This window comes from Mirounga angustirostris, unplaced genomic scaffold (assembly GCF_029215605.1).
Source record: "Mirounga angustirostris isolate CCGP_5_RB_7025 unplaced genomic scaffold, mMirAng1.0.hap1 SCAF_5, whole genome shotgun sequence".
NCBI lineage: Eukaryota > Metazoa > Chordata > Mammalia > Carnivora > Phocidae > Mirounga > Mirounga angustirostris.
The window spans coordinates 69,820,534-69,838,795 of NW_026991713.1; the positions used below are offsets into that span (position 1 = coordinate 69,820,534).

Genomic DNA, 18,262 nt, shown 5'->3' on the forward strand with positions numbered 1-18,262 from the left:
AGAGGAAGTACAAAGCAGCATGGGGATGAGGGTGTAGCATAGAAGACCAAAGGGGCTTACATCTTCGGCGGTAACCAAAAATAACGGGGATGTGAAGCATGGTAGCTTTGGCTGGCCACAAGTTTGCCAAGAGAATTAGTCCCAGCGGTCCCCTGGTGGATGTGGAGGCATTCGGGCTGCGCCCTGGATGCACTTCCTTCTCTCTAGAAGACACCGGCTTCAATCTGGATTGATTGCGTGCAGACTCCAGGAGAGGCTCTGGATTCCAGGCTGCTGACACGCAGGCTCCCAAGGAATGGTTAGAGGCCTGGTCTGTGTGTGCTGGTGGGTAGAAGTATAAACTACCCTGTATTAGTTTCTGATTTTTCTGTAGGGGTGATGGGCCCGTTCACCTCCTCTTAAGAGAAAAAGCAGTGTGTGCCCATTATAGATTTACAGGACGGAAAAAGGCGCCAAGTAGTCCAACATTTGTCCATACCAACTCAAGATGAGTCATTCTGTGAATCCGAGTTGACCTTGTCTCAACTAGACTCAGATATCCGCCAGAAAAAGGCCTGTTTTACACTTTTTTTGTAGCTCTCAAAGTGCCTAATACTAAACCGGTACATCGAACACATTCTTTAAATTTACCGACTTCCTAACTTATCTTGGGTCACTGAAGTTACCTAGTTCAGTCTTCTTTCTGCATAATAAGGCGCTAAAGAGAAGCAAACCTGTGTCTCAGACTCAACAGTTTCCTTTATTCCAAACTCCACTGCGTCTCTACACCCTCCACCGCAAGGGCAGAATTACTGCACGAATCAAATGCAACGGGAGACTCCAAGACCCGCCACGGAAAACACCGGCCCTCCCACCCGCCCGCTCGCTCGACTCGGGCGTAGCAGCCCCCGCGCCCTGCCCTGTCCACCTCGTGGAAAGGTAAAATGCGCTCACCGACTCTGGGCCGCCGGGAGACCCCGCAAATGTAGTCGTCGGCTCGTCGCCCCTCTCCTAAGCAGGCACTTCCGGCGCGCTCAAAGACGTCAGCAAAAGCGCCCGCCTCCGGAGCCTGGGTCTAGCTACAGCCAGGAAGAGGCGTTGCTGTCGCTGCCTTCTAGTCTCCGGCGCTTGACCCCTCCCAGGACCCGTGATGCCAAGGCCCCAGCGGGGGACGAGGAAGAGTCCGGGTTGAGCCCCAGCTGAGTCGAGGGCTCGCGCTCTAGTCTCCCAGGCCCGCCCTACCTAAAGGTAAACGCTTCCTCAGCCGCGGCCTTTCTCCCAGCGAGCCCCTCCCCAGACCCGGCCGCGAAAACGATTTGCCCCTCTCCCCGGTTACCCTTTTTATTCCGGGCCATTTACCGTTGCCCGCCCTCGCAGTTCTCCCCAGAACGGTAACGCATAGTTTCAAATGGGAAACTTTTAAGATGTGGAGTTCCTGAACTTGTCTAATAAATTCCAAGAAACATCTCAAGCATCAAGCAGTTTTCCTATTACTCCGCGAATTGGCACGTCCTACGGTCAATATTGTGCCATTTGTGATGGCCCCTACCCCCCCCCATCTCAAATACACACCACACAAGCTTTTTAAATCGAAATCTGAACCTTGTTAAGTACGATATAATTTTCACGGATAATCTGCTTTGTAAAATACGCTATAAAAATTAACTACAAATTACATTTGTAAGCTAAAAATACATATACAAGTCAGTATCTTTCAAGGCATGGAAACTTATTCGTATAGTAAAATATACCATTTCATTATTTACCAGTACTGTGCAAAATGGGTGATTTGAAAGAACTTTGTATCATCAAAATGTGAGGCTAAAATTTTCTCTTAACACTACTGCAAAGAAAAATATTAAGACAACCAAAAAAGTACCCCAAACCAAAGCAGTAGTGAAAATGAGCGGCTACAGTTCTTTCTGAGCTAGCAGGCTGTTTATGATGTGGTAGGCAAGGTATTAAGCCTTTTCAAAAGCACTTTTTTGCCCTTAGCTTGAGGGAAGGTTAAGTGAAGCCTCAGAATTTTTTATTTATCTGTTTAAAACTCATTCTGCCTTCATACCATATAATCCAGCACTATAATGGTTAAAGACTCTACTTGAAAGAAAGACCAGAAAGCTCCTTTTCAGTAATATCTGGGGAAAAGAAATTCCTTAATTCACCCAGCTGGAGTAATTGTTAATCCTAAAAAGTGAGGAAGGTGTATTAAATGTGGCATAATTAAATCAATGCTTGTATATATTGGTTCTGCTTAGAATGAAGAATACCTGGTTTAGATTGCTTCTGGGTTTGTTTTTCGTTATAGAGATGAGTGGTGGATTGGCCCCAAGTAAAAGCACAGTGTATGTATCCAACTTGCCCTTTTCCCTGACCAACAATGACTTATACCGGGTAAGTAACTTTTAGTACAATTGTCCACTGAACTCTCTACTGAGGTACAGATGTAGCTTAAGCACACAGTTCTCTTCAGCAAAATTCTTAATAACTACATTACAATGCACTTGAACCATCAATAGCAAAGACCTCTATTGCAAACATAAGTAAAGCAATTGACAATTTTGTAATTTCCCAAAGAGAGTTTACAGTGCTTTCATAGAGAATAACAAGTTCTTTATAAACACAGAAGACACAGCTAGCATAATGAAGTGGGAGCAACATGTGATAGGCTGGTTTTTCCTGCTTGCTTACTTGGTTTTTTTAAACTGGTACGGTGGAGGTTTTGGAGGAAAGGGCTGATGAAAGCAAACAGATCCCTTTACTAACCCTCAAATTCTAAAAGGATATTTTAGTTTATATATATGGCAGAAACCGAACAGTTTAATGTTGTTTTTCAGTTCAGGATGGGGTTGGGGCAGAATCCAACATCTTCTTTCACCTCTTCACCTTACAGAGAACAAAATTTCCTGCTGTCCCTGTCCTGCAGATGAGTGGTTAAGAGGAACTGGAAGGAATGACATGAATCCTTTCTTCCAAGTGTGCCCTCTTCTCTCTGCTTCTTTGGGTGGATGTTAAGTACAGAGATGCTGCATAGGTGATACATAGTATTTGATTAATTACTTAACTGAGATAGCCTGAGTCTCAAATAACAAAGGAAAAAATGCACTTTAGCTTATTTCCTTGTATCAAAATAGAGATATGTCTGTATTTATTGAACACTTACCATATGCTGAGCACTCTTATAGGTACTAAGAATACATCAATGAACACAAAGATGAAAATCTATCTTGGCACTCATAACATAGCAAGATAAAACAATGTGAAATATAAAAAAGTCAAATGATATTATTCTTTGGATACTAAATTAATGCTAAGATGTCAGGTGCTAAGGAGAAAAAATAAAGGAGGTTAATTGTCAGGTTGGGATGGGGCGCCTGGGTGGCTGAGTCGTTAAGCATCTGTCTTCAGCTCGGGTCATGATCCCAGGGTCCTGGGATCAAGCCCCACATTAGGCTCCCTGCTCCACGGGAAGCCTGCTTCTCCCTCTCCCACTCCCCCTGCTTGTGTTCCCTCTCACGCTGTGTCTCTCTCTGTCAAATAAATAAATAAAATCTTAAAAAAAAAAAAAGTCAGGTTGGGAATGGAGATAACGTTTTACATGAGCTGTCTAAAGCCCTTATTGAGAAAGTAACTTTTGAATAAAGACCTAAAGGAAGTCAGAGACAGCTGTGTAGATGTCTGGGGGAAAAGCATGTCAGGCACAGAGTAAATCCAGTGGAGAGGGAGGAAGGGCAGTCAGAGGAAGGTAAGCCTATGAAGGGATGCCAGGTAGGGCCTACATAGATAATGGTAAGGACTCTGAGTGAAATGAGAAGCCATTAGAAAGTGTTACACAGAAGACTGTTTTGGTCTTCAAGATTCAGTGTTTCTAACACTGCAATCCAGTTATACTACATTCCAGCATTACACAACTTAATCATAAAACTCTATTATTAATTGTGTATATTAATATTTCTGAAAGATCTTTCTAAGACATAATAAATAGGAACTATTAGCATATATGTAGTGGCTGAAACAAATAGATGAGATTGCTTAGGTTGAAGATGTAGAAGTAAATGGGAAGATAGGGCCAAGTGTAAAGAACCACCAACATAGTAAGAGCGCGCAGAAGGAGGGAGACTGATGGGAAGGGATTTTTATTACAGAAGCTTTTTTGTTTTATAAGCAGTCTAAGGATCCATCTTCTGAAACAGTTATTGCTTAATGGGGTTAGCTAGGAATAATGATATTCCACAACACTGATATTTGAAGCACGATTTCTCTGGGGCTATGGTGGGGTTGATAATTGCCATGGATATACCACAAAAACACAGCAGCTGTGCAATGTGTATGCCCTCAATCTACCACACATAAAGAGTGGGTTTTTTCCTCCGCACTCTTTTGTGAGAAATTTAGAAATTGGGGCAGATACCTGTGACTCCAATAACAAAAATATGAATATTATTCTAGTCACTAAAAAACATATATCTTCTAGGGCCTACTTTATAGAATAAAGGCTAAAATTTTTCACAAGCTTTAACAAAGAACATAGTTAATACAACCTGAAAATCTAATGTTTCTTATGATTTAAAATTAAATTGTAAATTATTATGTGGTCTTTTGTTTCAGATATTTTCCAAGTATGGCAAAGTTGTAAAGTAAGTATTCACTTCAAATTTTGAAACCTCATTTAAAAGTTTATCTGAATTTACTTTTCCATTTTTTAAGATTTATTATTTTTCGATAAAATGGATATTTGATATAACAAAGAAAAAATGCTACTGTTTTTATACATATTTCGTTCATTTACGAGTATATAAACATTGTATAGACAATTTTTTTAAAGACTTAATTCTATACATGCAATTTTGTTGTCTTTTTTTAAAACTTGACATTATACTATAAACATCTTACCATGTACTTGAAAGATACACCCTTGTAGCTAATGATCTCATGATATTCCTTTATATATCATAATTTATTTAAACAATTTCTTAATCATACTACTAAGAACTAAAACTGATTCTGTTATCCAATATAAGACATAAAGGCTCTGATTAAATACATATTTTGGTTATTAGAAGGTGTGTTATCAAGTATACCAGAAGTGGATTTCACTTGTCAAATAAGTAGAATGTAAAAAAACAAATATTTTGACATGCAAAGTGCTTATGAGACTGATAAATAAATAGAAAACATATTCTCTGCTTTCATAGAAATTTTAGAGATCATTGGAAAGACTGGAAACATACAGAAATGGTAGGGATGATAATATCATTTGGAGCTGAGAGTTACAAAAGGATAAAAGGAACTTCATATATTTAATTCACTATTTTAAATCAAACTTGTACCTGTATTATGGGGAAAAGAAGTAAAAGCAGGGTATTATTATTCTAACTATCTTACAACCAATATATATTCTGGTGTAAATGTGAAATTGTATTTAAAATCCGAGAATTTAGAACATATTTTGGCCAGTTTTTTCTAGCTTTGGATAAACGGTAAGAAAATCATCAAAAATGCTTCTAGGTAAATTTTTGTGTCTTTAGAATTTTTTTTTAGATTTTTATTCCTTTATTTGAGAGAGAGAGACAGAGACAGCAGGAGCAGGGGGGAATAGGCAGAGGGAGAGGGAGAAGCAGACTCCCTGCTGAGCAGGGAGCCCCATGTGGGGCTCGATCCCAGGACCCATATATCATGACCTGAGCTAAAGGCAGACCTGAACTGAAGGCAGACACTTAACCGACTGAGCCACCCAGGTGCCCCATGGATCTTTGGAATTTTGAATAGTCATTATTACCAGTCAAATCACTAATAATGATGATATGTGACAATGAGCACATAAATATGCTAGGCATTGTTCTAATCTTCCTACATGTATTACTTCATTAAATTCTCACAACTACCTTTTAAGGTAAAATACTATTATTATCCTAATATTATAAATAACAAAACTGAAGCACACAATAAACTTACATATTGTTAGTTAGTGGTGGAGACAAGATTTGAAATCTAACAGTTTGATTTGAGAGCCTGCTCCCTTAACCATACCATTACCTTTTCTTGGTTTTTCCCATCTGTCAGAATCTCTGAATGAATTTCTATACAAACATAAAATTAAAAATCATGAGAATGCTATGAAGTCAAAGACAGAGTTATAAGCACCTATAAATAGGGAAGACATGATCTAGTCTGGATGGGGTAGGTTTACCTAAGTCAGTATACTTTGAATTGAAACCTTAAGGCAGAAAGAATGGGAAGAACGTTTTAGGTAGACGGACTACCTGTGTAAAAGCCCTGGGGCAAGAGAAAATAAAGTGAGATCAAGAAACAGAAGGCCAGGGGCACCTGGGTGGCACAGTTGGTTAAGCATCTGCCTTCAGCTCAGTCCTGGGATCAAGCCCCACATTGGGCTCCCTGCTCAGCGGGGAGCCTGCTTCTCCCTCTCCCTCTGCCTGCCTCTCTGCCTACTTGTGCTCTCTCTGTCAAATAAATAAATAAAATCTAAAAAAAAAAGAAAAAAGAAACAGAAGGCCAGTATAACTAGAGATGAGTGAGCAAGAGGGAGAAAGCACAAAAAGGGTCTAGAGCTGGAAGCAGGTTCCTAATCTTGCTTCTTGGCCGTGTTACAAGATACTTGGTTTTCATCCTAAGAATACCAGGAATTCACTGGTACAGAATTTTAAATGAAGGAGGAACATGATTTGAATTTTTAGAAGCTTATTCTGGCTTCAATGTAGAGATTAGATTGGCAGGAAACGAGCAGATGCTAGCAGACCAGTCAAAAAGCTGTAACCATAGCCTAGGGGAGTAATGTGCACTAAGGCAGTATAGGTGGAGAGGTAGAGACTGGACAGATTTGAGAGATGGTCAGATGATCAATAGGCTATCAAATGGGTAATATTTAATGATGTACTTAGTATGTAAGGTTTGGGTGAGTGAGAAAGGGGTGTTATGGATGACACCCAGGTTTCCCAGGATAGTGTCTGTTTCATATTATGGCCTTAAATGAGTACATCTCCTACCAGAAACTTGGGAATAGAATATTTGGTGTAATTATTTTGTTCTGTTACCATAGAAGGTATCTCTGTCAAAGTACTGTATTGTAATTGGTTTATAGGTCTCTTTACCTCTAGACTCTAAGCTTTTTTCCTGAAGGTAAAAAACCTTGTCCTAGGGCCTTTAATTAATCAGTGCTTAAGTGTCTGGATGGAGTGACTGACTGACCACATGAATAAACAAATAGATGCACTCTTGAGAAACCAGTTTCCCATTTGTATCTTTTTGTTTTAACGTACTGAGCTAGGCATAATAGAGATTACAGATACAACCTTAAAGGAGTTTATATTAAAATAGGTCAGATGAGGCATTGTTCTTACATAACAGACTTCAATAGAGACTAGCAGAAAGAGAAATTATTTCCAGTTAAAGAGATTAGAGAACTGACATGTTCTGAGCTCTGAAGAATGAGTCAAGTTTTGATGGGCAAAGACTGAGAGTTGAAAGGAGACAGAAGCCATGTGAATAGAGGTATCAATTTGGAGAAGTACAGGCCATGCTCCATGAACATTGAGTAGTTTGTTGTTGCTAGCCCTCATAGTTTGTGAGAAGTAGTGAAAGATGAGGGAAGTGGGAGCCAAATCATAAAGGATATTGATTCAAGACCAAACCATAGACAAATTGAAGAACCAAAGATTTTTGAGCAGAAGAATGACATGATTTTATTTACTTCTTAAGTAGAAATGCTCTCAGTGGCATATGAGAGCATTAACATCAAGGGAACTAGTAAGAATAATACACTGTTGAAATAGCAGTGCCACTGTGGACAAGAAAAGCTGTGGGAATGAAGAAAAAGGGAACAGATGAGAGACATTATTAACTGAGGATGACTTCGAAAGCTAACACTTCTGAAATAGTACTTTAGAAAAAAATGATTAATGACTTTAACTGACCTTCACAAATACCCTGAAAATTCCAAAAAGTTAAAGTAACTACTTTCTATTTCTTTCAAAATTGGTTGAAAACTTTCTTTCGTATCCTCAATAACTGTGGTGACTCTAAACAAGCGTTGTCAAGTGCTTCTTTCCTTCTAAGCCCCATGAATAAACAGATGTACTTGTCTGAGAAACTAAACCATTTTGTCCATTTTCCCCTAAACTATTTCAACTTATGTTTCCTTTTTGAATGAAAAAGATACCCCTTTTCTTAATATAGTGGCATCTTTTTACCAATTTCATTCCAGTGACTATTTAAGTACCTAAACCCAAATCCATTTAGAATAAATTTTAATATGTGAAATAAAATGTTAAATAAAATATCCATTTATTTATTTACTTGTACCTCTTGTCTTTTCCTGTTAATTCAGGTTTTAGAAAATTATTATGCTTTGTCTTAAACATTGTCTTTTTTTTTTTACTACTTGAAAATAATTGCAGGGGCGCCTGGGTGGCTCAGTCGTTAAGCGTCTGCCTTTGGCTCAGGTCATGATCCCTGGGTCCTGGGATCGAGCCCCACATCAGGCTCTCTGCTCGGCGGGGAGCCTGCTTCTCCCTCTCCCACTCCCCCTGCTTGTGTTCCCTCTCTCGCTGTGTTTCTCTCTGTCAAATAAATAAATAAAATCTTTAAAAAAAAAAAAATAAATAATTACAAATTTTAAAAAAGTTGCAAAAATAGTAGAAAGAACATCAAAGTATCCTTTACCCAGATTCACCTATTGTTAACATTTTACCCATTTACTTTATCATTTGCCCTCTTCTCTCTCCTCGTGTGTGTGTGTGTGTGTGTGTGTATGCACATGTATATATGTATGTATGTACATACACAATTTGTTTTTGTGAGTTATTTGAGGGTAAGTTACATCATTGCCCTTACGCCTAAGTACTTAAGTAAACTAAAAATACGGTTATATGTTACATAATCACAATAGGGTTACCAAATTCATAAATTTATACTGATAAAATACTTTTATTGAATCAATCATCCATGTTCCAATTTTGTCAGTTGACCTGATAATGTCCCACATAGAATTTTCCCCCCCAGTACAGTCTAGATTTAGGTGTTGATTTTAACTGTCCTATATTCTTAACCTCCTTTAATCTGGAACATTTATAAAGAATGTAGCTCGCTCTCTCATCTTTTTTCCACCCCTCATTTTGTGTTTTCCTAATGTTGCCTCATGATTACATTGGAGTTTTATATACTCTTGGCTGGTAACTGTATAGATGATGTTGTATTCTGTGTGTTTCACATCTGGATTTATATAGTGTCCATGTGTCCCTCATTAGTGATAGTAATTTTGATGGCCCAGTCAAAGTGTTGACCAATTTCTCCACTGTATAAATACCTTTTTTCCCTTTGATGCTAATACAGTCAGTGAGAAACACTCTTAAGACCATGTAAATATCTTGTTCCACATAAAATTTTCATTTTTTATTTTATTTTAAAGATTTACTTACTTATTTTTAGAGAGAGAGAAGAGGGAGGGGGCAGAGGGAGAGGAAGAGAGAGAATCTTAAGCAAACTCCACTTCCAGCACTTCCAACGCTGGCCCGATCTCACGACCCTGAGCCAAATCAGGAGCTGGATGCTTAACCGACTGAGCCACCCAGATGCCCAAAAATTTCATTTTAGATACTTGTTCATCAACAAATCATCATCTTGCTTGATCCACTCTTTACTATTATTGTTGCAAATGATGATTTTCCAACTCTAGCACTTCCCTTGACATTCTGCTGTAAGCAAAAACGATCCCTTCCCCCCAATTATTTATTATTAATACACTTATAAATTCCTACTTTTTTCTGTGGTTTATAATTCATTACTGTACTTCATTACTTTGGTACTCAAATTGTCCTAGATTTGGCCAGTGAGAGCTCCTTAAGCTGGCTTCTGTACTCCTGAGCCATTCCCCATCATTTTGTTTTTTTAAGTACTCCCTTCCTTTTTTTAAGCACATGTTTTAAGATCTTGAACCTACCCTATCCATCCTTGGAATCAGCCATTTCTCTGAAGATCCCTGTTGAGCACTGATTTTTTAAAAATATTTATTTATTTGACAGAGACATAGCAAGAGCAGGAACACAAGCAGGGGGAGTGGGAGAGGAAGAAGCAGGCTTCCCGCCGAGCAGGGAGCCCGATGCGGGGCTCGATCCCATGACCCTGGGATCATGACCTGAGCCAAAGGCAGACACTTAATGACTGAGCCACCCAGGCGCCCTGAACACTGACTTTTAAACTACATTTAATGACATATGATGAGCAAGGATCACAAGGACTAGGGATGTATAAAGGATCAGGAGAAAGAACAGGCTCTGTGATCTTAGCACCATCCCTATCACTTAGGTACTTTGGATAGTATGACTAAAAACCACAGAACTGGAGATTCTTACGGTGATAGGGATTAAGGAGTGTACTTGCTGTGATGAGCACTAGGTGTTGTATAGAAGGTTGAATCACTAAATTGTATGCCTGAAACTAATATTATACTGTATGTTAACTAACTGGAATTTAAATTAAAACTTTAAAAAGAGAATATTAAGAATATAGTTAGATTCTAAAGCCTAGGAAAAAATAAGTAAATCATTTTACTTTTTGTGTTGAAAAGAATACCTCAGTTTTGTTTTGTTTTATTTCTGCAGAGTGAGAGCATTAGTGGAAAAGAGGAATTATGCTTACTCTTCAAGATTTTGTTGTCTCTATAATCTCTGTAATCTCTTTATTTGATCCTTCAAATGTTTGACTTTTCAGGTATTCCTATCATAACTGTGCTCACTTTTGTTAAATTAGTATCACATTTTCTCCTCTCCATTCTTCTTGATATCCCATGACTTTGAAGAAATAGTTGATTTGTCAACTGTATTTATTTCTTTTATTCTGTAAATGTTTTGCTAACCCATGAGTTTTCCAAGTATTTATTAATAATCTGTTTTATTTATTGCTGCCTCATTATTTTTAACTGGCTATTTGTTTATACTTTAAGGGTTACTATAATGAAAGATAAAGATACCAGGAAGAGTAAAGGGGTTGCATTTATTTTATTTTTGGATAAAGACTCTGCACAAAACTGTACCAGGGCAATAAACAACAAACAGGTAAGGCCATTCATTCCCAACAAGACTTTTAATCCAAAAGCCTTTGCTCATCCAGGCCAAAAATGTGGGGATACAGTGGATGATCAAGTCATGGATACCAGTAGATTTTGAGGGTATTTAACCTATAGAAAAGAGGTCAAAATTATATTCATTCCCAAAACACTGGCAGAATCTAAGGAATAAAAATCTATTCTATAGGATGTTATTTGTCATACTCGACCAGGCAATTGATAAAGTAACCTAAAATAAAATGGAATTGAAAATTTAAGGAAATGGAATCAAATAACTGTAGTTTTAGGTTTCAATGAAATACATCCTTCTGCATTTACATTTTTCTCTGGTTTAGTTATTTGGTAGAGTGATAAAAGCAAGCATTGCTATAGACAATGGAAGAGCAGCCGAGTTCATCCGAAGACGAAACTACTTTGATAAATCTAAGTGTTATGAATGTGGGGTAAGTATACCTAAAACTTAATGTAATTTTCCATAGTTTATTTGAAGGTATTTTTCACATCAGTGCTTTATTTGTGCTCTCTAAAACTTCTGGCTGGCTAAAACCAGGTTATAAAAGTTTTACTTCGGGACTCTCTACTCATCTTAGAAAACGCAACTGAAAGATAACTTGAGTTAGGTAATATAGAGTGGTATTTTCTCCAGTTTCTAAATCTTTGAAAACTGTTAAATTAAAAAGCACCAGACGGGGGTGCCTGGGTGGCTCAGTCAGTTAAGTGTCTGCCTTCAGCTCAAGTTGTGATCCCAGAGTCCTGGGATTGAGCCCCGCATGGGGCTCCCTGCTTCTCCCTCTCCCATTCCCCCTGCTTGTGTTACCTCTCTTGCTGTGTCTCTCTCTGTAAAATAAATAAAATCTTTTAAAAAAAGAAAAAGAAACTAGAAAGGTATTTGGGTTTGGGGGGTTTTTTAAGAGAGCACATAAGCTGTGGGGGGTGCGAAGGACCCGAGCCAAAATCAACAGTCAGACACTCAACAGACTGAGTCATCCAGGCACCCCTGCTCTTGCTATTTAAAAAAAAACACTTCGTAGGGACGTCTGGGTGGCTCAGTTGGTTGAGCGTCTGCCTTCAGCTCAGGTCATGATCTCAGGGCCCTGGGATGGGGTCCCACATCAGGCTCCTTGCTCAGTGGGGAGTCTGCTTCTCCCTCTGCCTGCCACCCACCTGCTTGTGCTCTCTGTTTCTCTCTCCCTCTCCCTCTGCTGATCCCCCTGCTTGTGCTCTCTCGCTCACTCTCTCTCAAATAAATAAATAAATAAATAAAATATTAAAAAAAAAAAATCACCAGACTAATTACTTATTGTCTTGAAAGATTTAGTGACCCATGAATTTTGGGGTTAATGGGATACTGTTTGTGCCTATAATAACTTGCCAATGTTTAAGCATCACAGTTCAGTATAAATATTATCATATGATCAACCTATCCTGTTTGGGATAATGTGTTTTAAAAGCTATTTTTTTTCTATTAATACTGCTAGTCTTTGTAACTGAACTATTCCCAAACTTTCTTACCTAGTTCTTATAGTTTATCATTACCCATTTAAACTTTTGGTGATTAGGAAAAATACATAGCCACAAAACAGTTTTGCACGAGGCCTATAATAATGATGGTACCGAGAGAGTATCAGTTGTCATTGTTGTCACTTTCCAAAATGCCTAAAAAGTATACCTAAGGGCGCCTGGGTGGCTCAGTTGGTTAAGCGACTGCCTTCGGCTCAGGTCATGATCCTGGAGTCCCTGGATCGAGTCCCGCATTGGGCTCCCTGCTCGGCAGGGAGTCTGCTTCTCCCTCTGACCCTCCTCCCTCTCATGCTGTCTGTCTCTCATTCTCTCTGTCTCAAATTAAAAAAAAAAAAAAATCTTAAAAAAAAAAAAAAGTATACCTAAAAATTAGGGTCTAGAGGTAGTAATGGGGAGCTGGGGAGAGGATTACTGAGAGGTATTTTCCTGGCTACAAAATCAGTGGAAGATACAAAGAAATGGGTTGGAGTCATTTCCTTCACTGCCACGCTCTGCCCCTTCCTGAAAAGATATATAGATAAACAGATGGATGGATGGTACATTTTGTCAATTCCTGTGATTCTAACACCTCTTAAGTTAATGTTTTAGAAACTGTGTTCCAGAGCCCTGAGTTTTGTTAAAAAGAAAAAAAAGAAGAAAGGCTGGAAGGGAGGAGTAGTTATGGTCAGACAGATGACTATGTATCCTCAAATTCATAGTAAATAACATTATCTGAGAAATCCTGGATGAATCTGTTAATCTGCCTTTTTAGTTTATGGATCCATAAATTTGTTATACTTTGTACATTTTATATTTCTTAAATTTCCCCCTCCCCAAAATATGTTTGCATTTATTTAGCCTGGTTTCCCTTAAGTTACTTCATTATGAAACCAATTTTATACATGTTGACATTATTCCAAAAGCAGTTGCATTCACTTAGCAGTTCATTAACAGTAACATCTCTTGGGTTCAGCCATGTCCCCAGATATATAAAGTACATAATCTGTTTGATGCTTTCTAAAATATACTTGAAAAGCATGATTATTTTTCTGTTCTATTGTTTTAATCCTGGTTCAGTCTCTCCCCACACCCTTACTCTTACATACTATCCTTCAGTGTATTTAGTAAGCTACTATTCAGAGTTTAGTTCATTGTCTCATGTTTTACAACTGAACCATGTTATGGCTCATTATAACATTACTCCAGCCATAAATGTAATTCTGATTTGTGTAGTAGCCACATTAAAAAAAGCAACAGGCAAAAATTAATAATATATTTTATCATAACCGAATATATACCTAAAATATTATAATTTGAATATGTAATTAATATTTTCAAAAATTAAGGTATTTTACATTCTTTTTTTCTTATTGTCTTTAGAATCCAGGATGTATTTTACCCTTACAGTGCATATCAATTCAGACAAGTTCTCAGTAGTCACGAGAATTACGGTTAGTGGCTCCCATAATTGGACACTGCAGGTATAATTTAGATATAAAGGGAGGAAAATGAAATTAATAGGAAAAGTGAGGAAGATTTTAAATTTTACTTTTTTTAAGATTATTTGAGAGACACAGAGAGCAGTGGGTGGGAAGGAGGGGGAGGGCAGAGGGAAAGAGTGTCTTAAGCAGACTTCATGCTGAGCATGGAGCCCAACGCAGGGCTTGATCTCATGACACTGAGATCATGACCTAAGCCAAAACCAAGAGTTGGGTGCTTAACCGACTGTGCCACCCAAGCGCCCCCCCTTTTTAAAAAGATTATTTATTTTAGAAATTTGTTTTTAATATGTTAAGCAGCATCTTAGAAGTTAACAGGAAGGTTTCATCCCATTTTATCAAATAATAACTTAAAATTTTTACATTTAAGGTAGGTGGTCCATTTAAATTTCAAATTGTTTTATACCCTGAATCTTGAGATTTAAAATGTTTGAAGGAAAAATACTTCTTTTGTTCTTAGTAAAACTACTAAAATATTCTCTTATTGTTAAAGTAGCTTATTGGGGGTTATAATATCATAATCTCTTTAAGTATTAAAGTAATAGGTTTTGGTAATTTCTTCATGTATATTCCCAGTGTGACAGTATTCTTTTTTAAGTTCTAAAACTTTCAGTTGTAGAGTACCAAGCAAGTTTCTGTTAATAAGACAACAAATACAGCTTTTTTCCTTTCCTTCTTAATGTGAAACAAAAGGAAAGTGGACACTTAAGTTATGCCTGTCCTAAAAATATGCTTGGAGAACGAGAACCTCCAAAGAAGAAAGAGAAAAAGAAAAAAAAGAAAATTCCTGAACCAGAAGAAGAAATGTGTGTATATCTACTCTTACTAAATACATTCTTGTATTGTTTCTGTCTTTATACTGTTGCTTGAGTACATTCTGATTTTTTTTTTTTTAATAATTTAGTGAAGAAGTGGAAGAAAGTGAAGATGAAGGGGAAGATCCTGCTCTTGACAGTCTTAGTCAGGCCATAGCTTTCCAGGTATTAACAGTTCTTTTAATAATGTCATAGCTGCCTTGTATCCCTTGCTTACTTTATTGATCATCTCATGGCAATCTTCCTCTCTCCCCTTTACCTCTTTAGGAGACAAGCTGTTTCTCTAAGGTCTTTAGAGCAGTGTAATAGAAAAACTCCCCTTGGTTCTTTCTAGATTTAAAGGGCCCTACAACATTTTTAATATTTTAATCTGATTTCATTATGGAATTAATCAGAAATATTTTATCAAGGTGAGTTTAGCCAAACAGAGAAGATTTTATTAAATCAAAAGATACGTTCTAACTGAAACTTCACTTCAAAACAAAACTAAAAACTATTTTTGACCATTAAAAGTCCTAATATAAGTATATGAAACATTTTTAAAGAAGGCCATATAATCTCCTAATTTTCTAAAAAAGTTACTTTATTTTAATGTTTGTAGTTGATAAATTCAAATACATTAATTTATTTTTCCTTTTAGTTAACTAACGTATTTTATATAACATTCCCATTTCCAGCAAAGATGGCAAATAAGCTTCATTTCATGTACCTGTTAATAAGTAGAAGTTGCCTAGAATAATTTTGATTAACAAAGTGAAACTGGGACAAACTTGGGGGGGCAGGTGGGGTCTCCTAATAAAGTAGAATTGTCTGCATGGGCTGGAGGGTGGGGAGTGTTGGCATTTATGGTGTGTTTTTGCCATGTTTTGAATTAATACACTGTAAATAATGTTCAACAGACTTTCTGGTTTTGTTTTGTTTTGTTTTCTGAATCACATTACAGCAAGCCAAAATTGAAGAAGAACAGAAAAAATGGAAACCCAGTTCAGGGGGTCCCTCAACATCAGATGATTCAAGACGCCCAAGGATAAAGAAAAGCACGTATTTCAGTGATGAGGAAGAACTGAGTGATTAAAATTTTATTTATTATGTAAATATCATTAAAATTTTTTTTAAATCTTGGGGTACCAAGTTCAGTTGGGATTAAAGATTACTTTTAGAATTTGTGCATAAAGAACACTTAGTACCAAATAATTTTTTACTATAAAGTAGGTTCATAGGAAATTGAAAATAATTTTAAAGTATCATGTTTCTATCTTGCCTTAGCAGAGTAATAAAAATCAAGATTTGCTAGTAACCATTAATCTTGAAAACAGTTCATTTGAATTAAAAAGAAATCTTAATACTATCACAGTATTGCTGTTGTCATCCCAAGAAAAAAGGCCGGTATTAAAACGATATGTTTGAGAAGCTCATTATAAAAGTTGATTCATGTCTGATTGGTTTACATGAACATTTGAAGTAAATTTCATCTTTAAGACAAAAACTTTGTGAAGACTATGGAAAAAGCTGACTGGTTTATTGTTATTAAGTGTTAATAAAATTTTCAAGAGAATTTTGTTTTTAAATGTAGGTGTTTTGCCATCTTATTTCTTTTAGCTTTATCCCAACCTGGATACATCATAATTACCCACAAAACGTAAAGTAAAGTAGCTTTCAAAAGCTTATAACCAAACAGCAATCATTTGGTGCACCTTTGGCACCAAGTTCCATTCCCCAGAAGTAACTAACTTTTTTAGCTGTTTCTTTTCATATGTACATATATATTGCTATATAAAATACATATATTTCTGCCACTTAATTCATAAAGGAGTAAGGGGAGATTTTTCAGTCTCCTACCCCCCGCCCTCCTCCATCTTCCCAATATGGCTATGTTAAAATTTTTGGTTAAATCCTTATTTATTGGGGCACCTGGGTGGCTCAGTCATTAAGTGTCTGCCTTTGGCTCAGGTCATGATCCCAGGGTCCTGGGATCGAGCCCCGCATCGGGCTCCCTGCTCAGCGGGAAGCCTGCTTCTCCCTCTCCCTCTGCTCATGCTCTCTCTCTCTCTATCTCTATCTCTGTGTCTCAAATGAATAAATAAAATCTTAAAAAAAATAAATAAATCCTTATTTATTGTTTTTCTTTTATGACCATGTAAATACTGCCCACCTCTGAGTCAATGAGCGTGCTGAGATTACATTTTTGTAGTTAATAATTGCCTCATTTTTTCTTTTATTATATTTCTTTTTATTTTCTGTATCTTCTGCAGATGGTTATATGAGAATGGGATTACAGAGCCTTTAGTTTTCTACTTTGTATATTTCTATATTGTTTGAATGCTTTTTAAAACAACACCTGTTTGTTAGTTTTTTAATTACTAAAAGCAGTAAAAATATTTCCCCTTTACACTTGATCTTAGCCAAAAGGCCGAGAAGCGATAAAAATATTTCCCCTTTGAAAAGTACAAAGACAGTGAAAGTATTAGCCACTTGCTAGCAAAGAATCTTCTAGATTTCAGTGAGGAAACCAGACTAACAACTGAATGCTGAACTCTACGTTTTGTTCCACCCATTAATTCATCAAATTTAAAAGAAAAAAATAGGAAAAGTTCACAACAAAATAGGTAAGTTTATATGAATATCTTTAAACAACAGAAAATGAGCTAGTGACATAAACAGTATGTAGAAAATAAAAACTAAATGAAAAATATTCTTTAACATTAGCTACTAAAGAATCTGTTACAACCAGCAGAACATTTTTTACCTAATTATAAAAAAATGAGTGGTGATGAAGATGACATAAGAGTACTTATAGTATTGTAAAGTAATTGCTGAAGGGTAACTTAACAATAAGTATTAAATATGTTACATTGTTTGAACCAGAAATTATATTCTATTTTATTCTATGGTTCTAGTCAAAAATACAGTATTTATTTGCAAAACCATATGTTGTTTAAAATTCAAAACAAATGACAAAAAATAATTAAAACATGATATATCCAAAATGACAGATTATTAAGAAGCATTAAAATGTTTCAGAGAATTCCTAATGGTATGGAAAAACATTCTGGATATAATGTCAGTTGTGAAATACCTGTTATGTATGGATACATATATGCATATGGATGGGAAAAGTCTACTACTAAAGTAGTAATGCATAGTGGTTAAAAGTATAGTCTCTTTTGAGAGACATACCTAGGTTCCTGTGGCCATGATGGCTGATGGTCTTGGGTCACTTACTTAAACCTGAGTTGCTCAAAAAATAGAAAGGTACAAACAACATGAAAGGACAAATATATGATTTTATTTACATGATGAATACCTAGAATAGGCAAATTAATATAAACAGAAAGTAGACTAGAGGTTACCAGGGACTGGGAAAGAAAGGGGGAAGAGAGTGTTAGTGT

The 18,262-nt window shown here is 36.8% G+C and overlaps 2 protein-coding genes across 16 annotated transcripts in view; one reads left to right on the plus strand and one right to left on the minus strand.

Annotated features, from left to right (window-relative positions):
* Positions 1-1,047, minus strand: part of PPHLN1 (periphilin 1) — a 163,813-nt gene extending 162,766 nt beyond the window's left edge. For 4 of the 15 annotated variants that reach the window (XR_010411551.1, XR_010411552.1, XM_064591374.1 and 1 more), the window contains exon 1: positions 61-216. Coding sequence is in view for 8 of the 15 variants with exons in the window: in XM_064591374.1 (XP_064447444.1) it covers positions 61-100 (40 nt within the window). In the remaining 7 variants the exon portion in view is untranslated. Of the gene's footprint in view, positions 1-60; positions 322-933 lie in introns of those variants that run through there. The other 11 variants (XR_010411553.1, XM_064591376.1, XM_064591377.1 and 8 more) reach the window with 8 other exon arrangements.
* ZCRB1 (zinc finger CCHC-type and RNA binding motif containing 1) lies at positions 1,042-16,441 on the plus strand. The gene is made up of 8 exons (XM_045873614.3): positions 1,042-1,227; positions 2,288-2,373; positions 4,588-4,616; positions 10,937-11,048; positions 11,395-11,502; positions 14,752-14,864; positions 14,963-15,038; positions 15,817-16,441. The coding sequence occupies exons 2-8, from the start codon at positions 2,290-2,292 to the stop codon at positions 15,946-15,948; spliced, it is 654 nt and encodes a 217-aa protein (XP_045729570.1). The 5' UTR covers positions 1,042-1,227; positions 2,288-2,289; the 3' UTR covers positions 15,949-16,441.
* Positions 16,442-18,262: the final 1,821 nt, after the last annotated feature.